General features: G+C 25.9%; 1 protein-coding gene and 1 long non-coding RNA gene across 2 annotated transcripts; one reads left to right on the top strand and one right to left on the bottom strand.

Annotated features, from left to right (window-relative positions):
• Nucleotides 1–1,396: 1,396 nt before the first annotated feature.
• Nucleotides 1,397–2,254, bottom strand: LOC136078986 (uncharacterized). The gene is made up of 2 exons (XR_010637839.1): nt 1,663–2,254; nt 1,397–1,564 (listed from the first exon to the last, which is right to left on the bottom strand). It is a non-coding gene; the product is annotated as an uncharacterized LOC136078986 (long non-coding RNA).
• A 1,921-nt stretch (nt 2,255–4,175) lies between these two features.
• LOC100211067 (growth/differentiation factor 8) lies at nt 4,176–11,515 on the top strand. Its single transcript, XM_065795438.1, has 2 exons — nt 4,176–4,539; nt 10,470–11,515. Exons 1-2 carry the CDS (start codon nt 4,284–4,286, stop codon nt 11,117–11,119), a joined length of 906 nt encoding a protein of 301 aa, XP_065651510.1. The 5' UTR covers nt 4,176–4,283; the 3' UTR covers nt 11,120–11,515.
• The last annotated feature ends 1,054 nt before the right edge of the window (nt 11,516–12,569 follow it).

Genomic DNA, 12,569 nt, shown 5'->3' with positions numbered 1-12,569 from the left:
CAACAAAAAAGTACCCTAACTCGACCAACAAATAATTTAGACAATTATTGAAAGAGCTAGCATTACCACCAAATAACAAGTTTTTAGGTGTTTTGATTGATTAAAACATCGTCTGGAAAACCCACTATATTATTATAAACACAAATCATCGAATAATAGGTGAAAGCCAGACAATTGTTGTCACAAAATAGTCTGAAACTTTTCTATTTTTCTTTTATTCATAGCTACCTTATTTACTCAAAATATAGCATGGAGCTGTACTCATAAATTAAAGCTAAAACCATTATATTTACGTCAAAAGCATGCTTTAATACTAGTTGACAACAAAGAAAAATTTACTCGTGCTCAACGTTTGTTGGACCAAATGAAAGCACTAAACACATTTCAAATAAATAGTTACCAGAATATACTTTCATATCTATATACTCAAACTAGATCAAAGCATTTTACAACTTTTTGTTTAAATTATTTAAAAGTATATATAATAACAAGAGCGATAGGAAACTTTAAGATATTATTTGAAACAAAAAATATCTTAAGGTTCTCAATTTTATATAGAAGACCTTATTTATACAACAAAATTTTGTCTAAAAACGAATCATTAATAAATTTGAATAATAAAAACTCTTTGAAAACAAAATTAAAATAATATAACTGTTAAATTAAGCAACTATAAAGAATTTGTATCATTTATTATTAATATTTATTATATTTTTTTGTTATAATTTTTCAACTATTTTTATTCAAAACTAAAAATCTAAACTATCTAAATCTAAAATCAAAATATAATAAAATGTTTTTGAAGAAAGAAAAGTTAAAAATTAAGAATTAAATAAAGAATTTTATTTTTATTGATTGATATATGCATCAGTTACAAAGTGCATTGACTTGTTTATGTTTACTACACGTCTTGCATTAAGGTACTCGATGAAAAGACTAGATTTAGTCTTCTCCCTATCACAGTGTTTAAGTAATTCCAATCTTACTTTTTTTCCTATTTTTTAAAATTAATGTTAGAAACAATGAAACTTTTCATGAGGTGCAGATATTTACTTGCTATATTTATAAACAGTTTTAATTGAAAGAATGTAAAGATTTATTTATCGGAGTATTTATATGTTTACATTATTCTATTATCATAGTTGTTATCATATTATTACATTTATTTTACCTCAGAGTTGTATACGACTTTTTCTTGGATATTTACTTTAAGTAAATATTTAGTATATTTTTGACTTCATGTTTATGAAAATTGATTTTTATATCTATGCCATCAACCTATCGTTTTAGAATGATTTGTAATTTGTAATTTCATTGTAGTTGTGAAACATATATACTTAAAAAAACGAAAACAAAATCTAAATTAAAAACTGGGAACAATAAAGACAGTAAAATATATGTATATATTTTTTAATAAATTTCAATAAAAAAACAAACAAATAGGTCGTTGTAAATATTTTTGTCATAACTTTTCTTTACTTTTACCAGCCTGGACATGGTGGGGTACGTTTAAATCTACGAGACGGCTTTATTTCTTGAATATCTGCCAAAATCTTTAATACATCTAATATTTTAAAGTTTGAACATTTAAAAAAGATGCATTGAAGTAAAACGCTTTTAAAAGATAAGTTGTATGAAACAAAAGTAAAGATAACTTCATACCCTTTTCACTTTTCATTGAGCTTTCTACATTGTAATGAAAAGGAGTGTTTTCCAAACGGCCAAAAACTAGCATTGTCATAAATAGGACGATTTTGAATATAAACAACTTCCACATTATCGAGGTATAAAAAGTCTTGTTTTAAGTTCTTTTTTTGTGTGTGGAGTTTAACAAGGTGCTATATTCAGAAAAACTATTTTGAATAATGATAGAGACAACAACTACAAAAGTTTATAAAGGGTGTTAGTTGTAAATATAGCCAACAACCACTGTTGCCTGGTAACTTTAATTTATTATCTGGAATGCTGCCTTTGTTTTCCAAAATAGTTTGCGTAAAGAGTTAAAACAAAAATAACCAACTGAAGTTAACGAGGTTGAAAATTAAATAATTTATTAAAGATCAAAATATTAGTGGTTTTTGAATTTAAAGAATATATTTTAAAGATAATTTTATATGAGGCAGTTTAATAAATTATTCAAAATTTTTACATAAAAGTTAAACTTATTGTGCTACTTCCAGACGAACATTTGTGAACATTTTTTTCATTACTTTTCTTTGATTGCTTACTTTCTTTGATTTGGACGATTAAGATTAGGAAAAGAAATTTTAAATTTTTTAAATAACTTTGCACATAGTGTCTTGAGAATGGAAATGTTATTTTAAAAAAACATGTTGCTGTTTTATATAGCATAACTTCGATTAAATTTTAAATAACTATGATATGCTATAATCAAATAAAACAAACAAATTAATATTTCGGTTGTAACTTATTTCATCAATAATATTTATGATTCTTCATTCTACTTTTTACACAAAAGAAAGTATTTTATCAATTTTAAATTTTTTTGTGAAAACCAAGTCATATCATAATTAGGTGTACCACTGGATTTACAAGTTTTATTTTTTTAATAAGATTTCTTAATTTTATAGTAAATACTTTAAATTTTGATTATTAATGTTAAGTAAACGCTTTAAAAGGGTGGGTAACAAATAAATTCTATTCGTATATCTTTTTAAAACATGAAAAGTATTTTTTGAATTAGTAGTTTGCGCAATAGACCCGTGAGAAAAAATAATGTCCTTCTTTAAAAAACTACATTTTTGTTGGGAATTTTTTAAAACAACACAAAAATTATTTATAGCTTTTTTTAAAAAATGAATATTCTGAGAAAATATAAGCGTCAGTACTGTTATCACAAAAATATTACGTTTTTGAACATAATGTTTATAGAGCTTTTTGCGTTTCGAGTATTTAATGTATAATCGTTTTTGCTTTCAACATATTTTTTGTACGTTGTAAATATTTTGTAATACATTTCACATAGTTATTGTATTTTTTATAAAACATTTTGTAATTCATATCAGCATGTGAACACTCCTTTATGTTGCGAAACTTGAGAATATACTTTTAAGTATAATCAAAACTATTTAGTATCTTTGAAAACATGGAAACCATGAAAAGATGTTGCAATATATTATTTCTTTATTACGCCTAATATTTTTGTAGTTTAAAGTTTCTAGTCTTAAAAAAGATTATGTTTGAAATAAAAAGATATTGAAAAACACATAAGATATCTGTTAAAAGTTGTATCATGTAACACTCTTACTAAAAAAAATTTCTAAAAATAAACTTACACATTGATACATGCTATTTTTACTATAAGGTAGCAAATTCGATGTTTTGACAATTTTGTTATAATTTGTGCACTAATAGTATAGAAAAACCTTTTAATTTTATCGAATAGTTAATTTTAAAATGATTTGAAGTTTTTTTTCATTGTTAATAAAAGCTTGTGTTATTATCGGTTGTTATTTTTAGCAGAATGAGTGTTTTATTTATATTTTGCTTAAAAACGATATTTTAAATGAAATTTTAACTAAAGTTCAGCACTTTGGCACAGACTTTCTAAAACAAAGATCATCCTATATATAATAATCAGCATTTGTAATCCTTCTCGCCATTATTAACCGTTGTCAACCTTTTAGCCAGTCCCTTGTTTACTATTTTTGTATTATTTCTTTGCCTTAGGTAGCGCCAGGTTTGACATATTTGATACTTAATAAACTGCTGACGTAAACCAATTTTCAAACTAATACTCCAATACTTAAAAGAGGAGTTTTAGAGAATCTTTACGCCTTCTAAACTATACGGGAAACAAAACTTCAACTTTGTATATACCAACTTATAGAAATATTAGTTGATGCTATTTTGAAAAAGTATTTTGTCACCAGATATACCTTGCTTATATTTTTATTTTGTACCTTCACCTTTCAGTTAATAAACATGCATTTCCAACAGAATAAAGAAGTTTAAATGTTTTAAAACAAAATATCATTTTTTTTACATGTTTACAATCGTCTAAGTCAATCTTTACAACAAGACAATAATAAATAAATAAAAAACAACAAAATAAACAAAACCGTAATGCTAAAACAAGCTAAGCAAGGTTTAATTATTCTTGGCGTTTTTATTTACAAACCAAGTTGACAAGCAAATCTTGAATATGTCAAAACATTGAATGTTATTTTAGTTTTACATGCAAACTCTATAAATAAGAAAAGTCGGTAATTGAAATCCATTTCTTGGATCAAATTTGTCTCCTTGTTAGCATTGGATTTAAAATGAAAACACCGATTTATTACTTTCTAGTACTACTTACCGTAAATGAAAACTGGGGACGATCAATTCCTGATCATGAAACAAAATGGGAAAATCAATATGCAACAGAAATAAAGTTAAGTATATTAAAGCAGCTCCAAATGTATGAAAGTCCAAAACAGAGTAATTTTACTCAAATATATCCGCAGTCATTAAAAGAAAGATTATTTGATGACGAACAAGAAGAAGTAACTCAACTCATATTTTTAGCAAAAATAGGTAATGACGTTTTAATAGTTTTATAATTATTTTTATGCCGTTTAAAAAATCAAATACTTTTTTGGTTTAAATAAAAATAGATTCAACTCAAGCCTGAATGTCAAAAGACAGTTATTAGCTTGTCTAGAATTCCCTTCGCTTTTATCAAATTAAACAAAATGTGTCTTTTTTTCTTACTAAAGTATTAAAAAGTTTTTGCCTCAAAAAAGCAGCTTCCAAAAAAGATAAACTAAGAGCTGTTTGAATTTTAAAATGGTTTCTTATAAAACCAAAAAATTCTAAGTATTTAACACTATTTTATTCTTGAGTTTATTTTACAAATATTCTCATTGCATGAAAATTATTGATTTCATTAAAAAGGTTAAATTTCACACATTCAACGTATATAAATTGTATCTTCCAATGCTCTAAAAAATTTAATTGAATCGCTTAATAAGTAATCTTTGTTTATAGAAATAGTTATGTTAACCGACTCTCGAATAAATTAACATGAGCAACTTTTGCTTGCGTGGAGTCTAACTTACAATTATTTAATATGTAAAAGGTCAAGTTAGAATTTACTTTATAGTGTTCGTTTCTTTTTTCAGCTTTTTTTATTCCAATCACTCAGTATACTTTCTTTTAACTTTTTTAAGTTTATTAAGGTGCTCCAAAAAAGCTTAACGGTTTTATCATGTTGCACCGAGGAAAAGTATTGAACGATTAAGTTCACCAGCCCGCACTAATCGATATCGTTCTGATATGGCCAGAACATGCATAAAATATCTCTCTCGATTTATGACCGGCCTCTAAATTTTTGATTTGATCTCCTAATTTTTGATCCAGTCTCTTGATTCTTATATCATTTTTCTATTAACTAAATGTTGAAAACTTGTTTTTTGACTTGTATTTTGACTTAAAATAAAATTAAAAAACGTGTTAACCATTAATAAATATAAAATAATATTTAAATATGTTTTATCTACTTATAAATATTCAAGCTACTACTTATTCAGGTTTTATACAGGTTTTATACAGGTGCAAGCTTTCATCTGTGCAATTCTTTACTAATTAATTAATTAATTTTATCAAATTTCAGCAACAGCAACAAAAACAAAATAAAATAAATCTGTATTAAATATTTTGGTAAGAAAAATTAATTTATGGTAGGGGTCTTCCATAAAGTACGTACGCAGTACGAACAGATTTGTACAAGTGAGGAGGAGGGTTTAAAGCTTCAAAAGCTAGAGATCTGTGATTCAACGCCACCTCTGGGCAATTTTTATAACATCGGTGAGGGAAAAGACGCGAACTTCCTTTCAAATACTCTTCCGCGGTTCTCTGTGATAAGTCCGTAACAACTTCTCGGGGTACTTAAAATTATATATATATATATATATATGTATATATATATATATATATATATATATATATATATATATATATATATATATATATATATATATATATATATATATATATATATATATATATACACACACACACACACATATATATATATATATACATACAGCGACAACGAGTACATAAGAGGTTTGACTATCTCTCGATCTCTATCTCAATTTTCGTTTTATCTAAAAACATAAAATTTCAATAATATGTTTGGTAACATAGGTTTGTCGAATTGATTTAAATTTTTCTTGTTTTTAATGTTTTGAAAAATTAATGCATTGGGGAGGGATTCATTTTTTAACAAATAATGCGTTCGTACGTGAAGGAGAAGGTTTTTTAATAGCATACAGTTGCGTAAAAAAGTGGGGAAGAGGTTCTAAATCAGTAATTTTGCTGCGTAAGTACTTTGTTGATGCTCCTTAAATAAGATTATTTTAATTAGTAACGAATTTACTCTAATATCTTTTTATTTATACGTTTTTGGCATTTTTTTGCATACAATCTTATATATATATATATACATGCAGGTAGATAATACACAAATAACACTTTTACGGTACAAATAACACTTTTGCGGTGTAAAATTGCTCATGTCAATAATTGTTCTAAAAAACACATTAGTAATATTTAGTTATTCACTATAATTTTATAGTTATACACTATAATTTATAAATAGTTTATAAATAGTATTAAAAACTTTTACAAATATTTTAATAAGAATGAAAACTAAAATTAAAAAAACCAATTTTCAATAGTTCAAAAATTTAGGTTTGGACATTTCGGCGAGTAAACTTTTTAATTTAATTTTCGTTTTAATGATTGTTCACAAAAGTCTATAATATTCAATTCTTTTATCTACAAAATGTATAAAAATTTTCGATGTTTCTATCATTTTATTGAAAAATCTTTTATTTTAGAAGACAAAGACAAACTTATTCATATAAAATAAAAGTAAAGACTAGCGAATTTTTTTACGACTTTTTAATATTATTAATATTTTTAATATTTTTAATGTTATATTTTAAAAATTTGATAAAAATAAAACTGTTAAAAAACGGTTTAAATAAAAGTTATAGTAATATTATTAGTTCAAACAATTATTAAAGCAAATAAAACAGCAATTAAAACTGGAAAAGTACAAGACCGCCCTTAAAGTATAACGTTATACTATTTATATAATCAAAAGAAAGTATTTAGGAAAACGTTATTTACACTGATTATCAACGTACGCGACTGAGAGTAAATAGATGGTTTTGAAAAGATATTACTCGCTTTTAATTAAAAGATTTTTTATATAAAGAAATAATCCTTTATTAATCCTTTCACTTTTTATTATAACTTGTATAAAGTTGACATAAAAAACAGAAGCGTAGCATAGATACATATTTAACAGCATTATAAAAAATATTTATTCATTTGTTTAAAGATTTAAAGGCTTAACAATTTCCGCTAAAATACATTTTTATAATAAACTATAAATTACAAAAGATTAAGCTATCATTGTTTTCCCCGCCCTCACTCTACCCAGTATGTAATTAAATTCAAAAACAAATATTGATCTCACATTAAAGACATACTTACAGAAATGGCTGTGTTTTATATCAATCATAAAAGTCGGTTTGTAGAATATTTAAAAATTTTTGACATTTAAAAAAACACTTTGAATATGCTTTTCTCATTTAAAAATATCCTTAATAAAATAATTTAATAAATTTAACAAAAAGTTATTAACGCATCTCTTCTAACACTCTCGACCTCACACCCCACCCTGCCCCACACCTCCAATATGTAAACTTTTTGAAAACCTAAAAAAAAAAACAAAAAAAAAATTATTACATAAATTTACTTGAAAAATTTAAATTAAATTTGAAGCGCACATGGTCAATTATAAGGGAAGCTACTGGCAGCAAGAAATCTTTATCTCACACTTTACCAGATACAATTAGACATAATAATGATTTTATATATGATAAAAGGGAGATTGCGGAAGAAATTTAATAAATACTTTGTGTCTGTAAGGCCTCATCTTGCCAAATTAATTCATAAACCTAACAATCTAATTACTAACTTATATTTCTCTTTAAATTCTTACCTAAACTACTTTGAATTATCTTTTGAAGAATTCGTTAAACAAATCAGCAGGCCCTGATGGTCTCAACGGAAACATTATTATTAGTTCATTTGATGTTTTAAAAGATGTACTTTTTAAAATTTTTTCAATTTCAATAAAATAAGTAATTTTTCCACAAAGCCTAAAGATAGCAAAAGTCATACCAATATTAAAAAACGGTGACTCTACCAACATAAATAATTATCGTCCTATTTCAGTTCTTCCTGCGCTCTCTAAAGTTTTAGAAAGAATTTTGTACACCAAAATATATAATCACCTTACTTTAAACAACTTATTATACAAAAACCAATATGGCTTTTAAAAAAACAAATCCACTGAACACGCAATTCTTGAAGTTACTAGAAATATTTCTTACTCAATTAACTTTAAAACAAAAAATTCTCAATTTACTTTGGCTTTTTTCATAGACTTAGCGAGAGCTTTTGATACTATTTATCACAAAATTCTTTTAAAAAAGTTAGAGTGGTACGGAATAACTGGTAATGTATTAGTTTTGCTGAAAAGTTACCTTTATAATAGAAAGCAATTTGTTTATGCAGATGAAAGTACATCATCTAGTTTGTTAAATGTAACATGCGGAGTTCCGCAAGGATCCATACTAGGACCTCTTTTATTTTTAATTTACATTAATAACCTATTTAAAGCTTCAAATCTAACTACAATTATGTTTGCTGATGATACCAATTTATTTCTCTCTCATAATAACATAATAACATTATTTAACAACATGAACATTGAACTGGCTAAAGTTTCTAATTGGTTTAAATTAAACAAATTATCAATAAATATTGAAAAAACTAAATGGATTCTTTTCCATCCAGCTGGTAAAAAACACCAACTTCCAATTAATATGCCAAATCTTTTTGTTGATGATATTCTTATTAAACGGGTTATAGTGACAAAATTTTTAGGTGTGTTTATTGATGAAAGTCTTACTTGGACGAACCACATTGCAAATTTATGTAATAAAATTTCTAAGAGTATAGGGATTTTATACAAAGCAAGAAGCGTATTAAACAAACATACATTAATTCAATTATATTACTCACTAATTCATTGCCATTTAAGCTATGCTAATATTACTTGGGGCAGTACAAATAAAGGAAAACTCGAACCTCTTAATCGGCAACAGAAGCATGTTGCACGGCTTATAAATTTTAAAGGCCGTTTTGCTCATGCCAAACCTTTTTTTATATGAAATGAAAGTTCTTAATACATACGAACTAAATGTTTTTAATATTATTATATGTTTCATGTTTCAATGTAAAACAAACTTATCGCCTATTTCATAATTTATATCTACAAAAAGACAGAAATAAATATATATTAAGGAATAATAATTTAATTCGACAACCGTTTTCTCAAACTAATTTTGGAAAATTTTGTATTTCTTTTCGCGGACCATTTTTATGGAACAATGTAATTTTAAATGCTCCAAATGATATTTCTCAAGATTGTACTTTAAATTCTTTTAAATTTAATCTTAAAAAACTAATTTTTTTATTTACAAATATATTGATTTACTTTTAAAATATTTTCAAGTTTATTTAATTATTTTCGTCTGTAGACTAATGTTTAATGTGAAAAAAACGTTATTTGTGTATATACTTTTTATATTATTTTAAATTTAAAATAAGTGTTTTACTTCAGTGGTTCTCGGTGACAAGACCTGCCGGTCTTCTTCGAGTTTCCGCGTTCTTTATTATTTTTATTACAAAATCTTTTTATTGTATTTTCTTTCTTCTATTTAGATCTTTATTATTTTTATTTTTAAAAACTGTAAAATGAATTATTTAAAAGTTGTAATAAAGAACAAAAAAAAAAAAAGTTTTGGAATCAAAAATATGTATTATAATTATACTACTTTCAGAGTGAATATCCCTTACCCCAATTTTTACAGTGTTGTTTTTTCATTTTTTTATATATAGTATATCATATCAAGTATTTCCATTTTTGACAATTAACCCGGATGTTTTAATCGAGCACACAGACACGATACACGTATACACACGCGCGCACGCACACACACAACGTTCGATCCCCATCACGCCCCTGGTAGTACCACGCTCAACTTGTTTCTCCGCGCAGTAGCCTTATTGCTACATTATTTTTAAAACATTAGTTTTGAAAAAGTAATTCTTTAGAATTAATATAATTTTAGAACAGTCATTTGTTTTTATAATTTTTTAAAAAGTATATCTTTTCATGCCTGCATTTAGAAATTAATTCAAATTTTTTGTTTAGTAAATTTTCTTAATCTATATGGGTAATAAATTCAATTTTGTTATGCAAATATAGCATACATTTTTTGGAAATATTATTTTCAAAAATATATGTTTTTAGAGTAAACTTATTTAATCTAAAGTTAATATATTTCCTTTAATTGCTAAATATATTTTTATTTTAGATCAACAATACCCGTCTCCTCAGATTACCGTTATTGAAGAACATAGTCCTATCGAACCGGATTCTATAATAACATTAGCTAAAATGTCAGTTTTTATAACACCAACTATAGGAGATTCAGACTTCTTTTCTATTTTAATAAAAGAAAATAACAATTTAGTATCAAGTGTATCTATATCAAAAGAATATGTTGGCTGGATTGATATGGATATTACTGTAGCATTTCAAAAGTGGATTAAATATCCTAAAAATGTTTTAAAATCGCTTTCTTTGTTTTGCAGTAATTGCAACAACCAGCATATTAACATATCGAGTGAAAAGCAACACACTCCTTATTTTCTTGCACATGTCATAAAAAGAAAATTACCACGCCAACGAAGAAAGCTCTGGACGTGCAACGAAGATGCCAGTTGCTGTTCGCGCCCTTTTTATGTCAGTTTTCAAGATTTAAAATGGAATTGGGTGCTGTCACCAAAAGGATTTTGGACAAATAAATGTATGGGCAAATGTAAGGATGGAAATTTAAATAATAGTGGTTGCTGTGCTCCAAAAACATTTGGTTCAATAACAATGTTTTATCACAACGGTGACTATATTTTGTATGGTAAAAAAATTGAAAATATCGTTACAAAGGACTGCGGCTGTCTATAACGAAATAAAATAAGATGATGATTAGCAAGGTGTTTTTAAAGATTCATATTTTGACAAATACTATATCCATATACACATTGATTATACGCATGCATTCACACATCCATTAAAAAGTTGCATATTATGCATTATTTTTTGAAATACTGTTGAGTTAAACAGCATTAACGGTCAATAATAAAAACCCCATCAAACAACACTGAGTTACCGCCATTATATTCTCAATAGTTTTCAAAAGAAAGTAGTTTTCAAAAGTTCTGAATAAATGTTTTATTTGAACTATAAATATATTTATAAATGTAAACATTAATAATTTATCTTTACGAAGAATACGATTTTTATTTTATTTGGTAAGTGTAAAACTAATATTAGCAAAGAATGACATGACTAATTTTGAAATATGTACCTTTTAGTATGACTACCTGGGACATAATTACCACAATTATTGATTTTAAGTTTTAACCTTTAGTTGAAAATTAATACATTCAAATTATGTTTTTAGAACAAGCGCATATAGAAATAGCAAACTTTATACAGACCTTAAAACTAGCAATAGAAAAGGCCAATGTAGTTTGTTATTGTATTTGTAAGTATTTTAGACTTAAAATAAAGTAAAAAAATATAAGCTGAAAACATTTTTAAAAAATAAAGTTTAAATAATCTGTGGTTTAAAACGGACAAAATTCAATATAATTAATTATTAAATGCACTCAAGCATTTTTTTTTTTTTTTAATTTTATTTTAGGTGCCCCAAGAAGTCCTAACGGTCTTGTCACAGAGCACCGCGGAAGTGCATTTAACCAGGAAGTTCACGCCTCCTTCCTTATCGTGACGCGAAAATTTATCCAGAGCTCGTTTCGAACCTGAATCTCCTGCATATAAAGCAAGCACTCTAACCACTGCGCCACGGCCGCACCAAAATTATTAAAAATGAAAAAAATTTTTAAGTCTGTACCCATTTTTTTAAAAAAGTTTATAGTTTTTCAATAAGAAAATATAAAGTATTGAACAATAATTGTTAATTCAAAACAAAGGTTTGACAGATTTTTATTTTCTACCACTAAATAGCGGTTCGCGCAACGATTACCGAAGCGTTTAAAAAAATTTTTAAAGTTATGTTATAAATTATTTTTCTAATCATAGCTTTAAAAGGCAGAAATTATATAAGATTTCTACCGCGTTCTAAAAAATATTGAAATAAGATATAAGTATAGAAATGGTCGGTGTAGAATTAACTTACTAAGACCCGTATTTAACAGGTCCGGAGTGATAGTTATTATTAATTTATAAGGTTTACAAATTGGATTTGTATAAGCATGAATGCATGTCAACCTTTCATATAAATACATTATGTATGTGGTATGTTTTCTAATCTTTAATCATAAAGTATTATTTTTTCTTTTAGATAATTGCCATCTGGGAGGGAGTTCGATTTGTTCCCTACTCGTTAGGT

This window comes from Hydra vulgaris, chromosome 04 (genome assembly GCF_038396675.1).
Source record: "Hydra vulgaris chromosome 04, alternate assembly HydraT2T_AEP".
NCBI lineage: Eukaryota > Metazoa > Cnidaria > Hydrozoa > Anthoathecata > Hydridae > Hydra > Hydra vulgaris.
This window is presented reverse-complemented; position numbering and strand designations above follow the sequence as displayed.

Excerpts from the sequence above, each read along its gene's own strand:
- LOC100211067 (XM_065795438.1), top strand. The coding sequence starts at position 4,284 with ATGAAAACACCGATTTATTACTTTCTAGTACTACTTACCGTAAATGAA. Across the intron at positions 4,540-10,469 it reads CATATTTTTAGCAAAAATAG|ATCAACAATACCCGTCTCCT; the intron begins GTAATGACGTTT and ends TTTTTATTTTAG.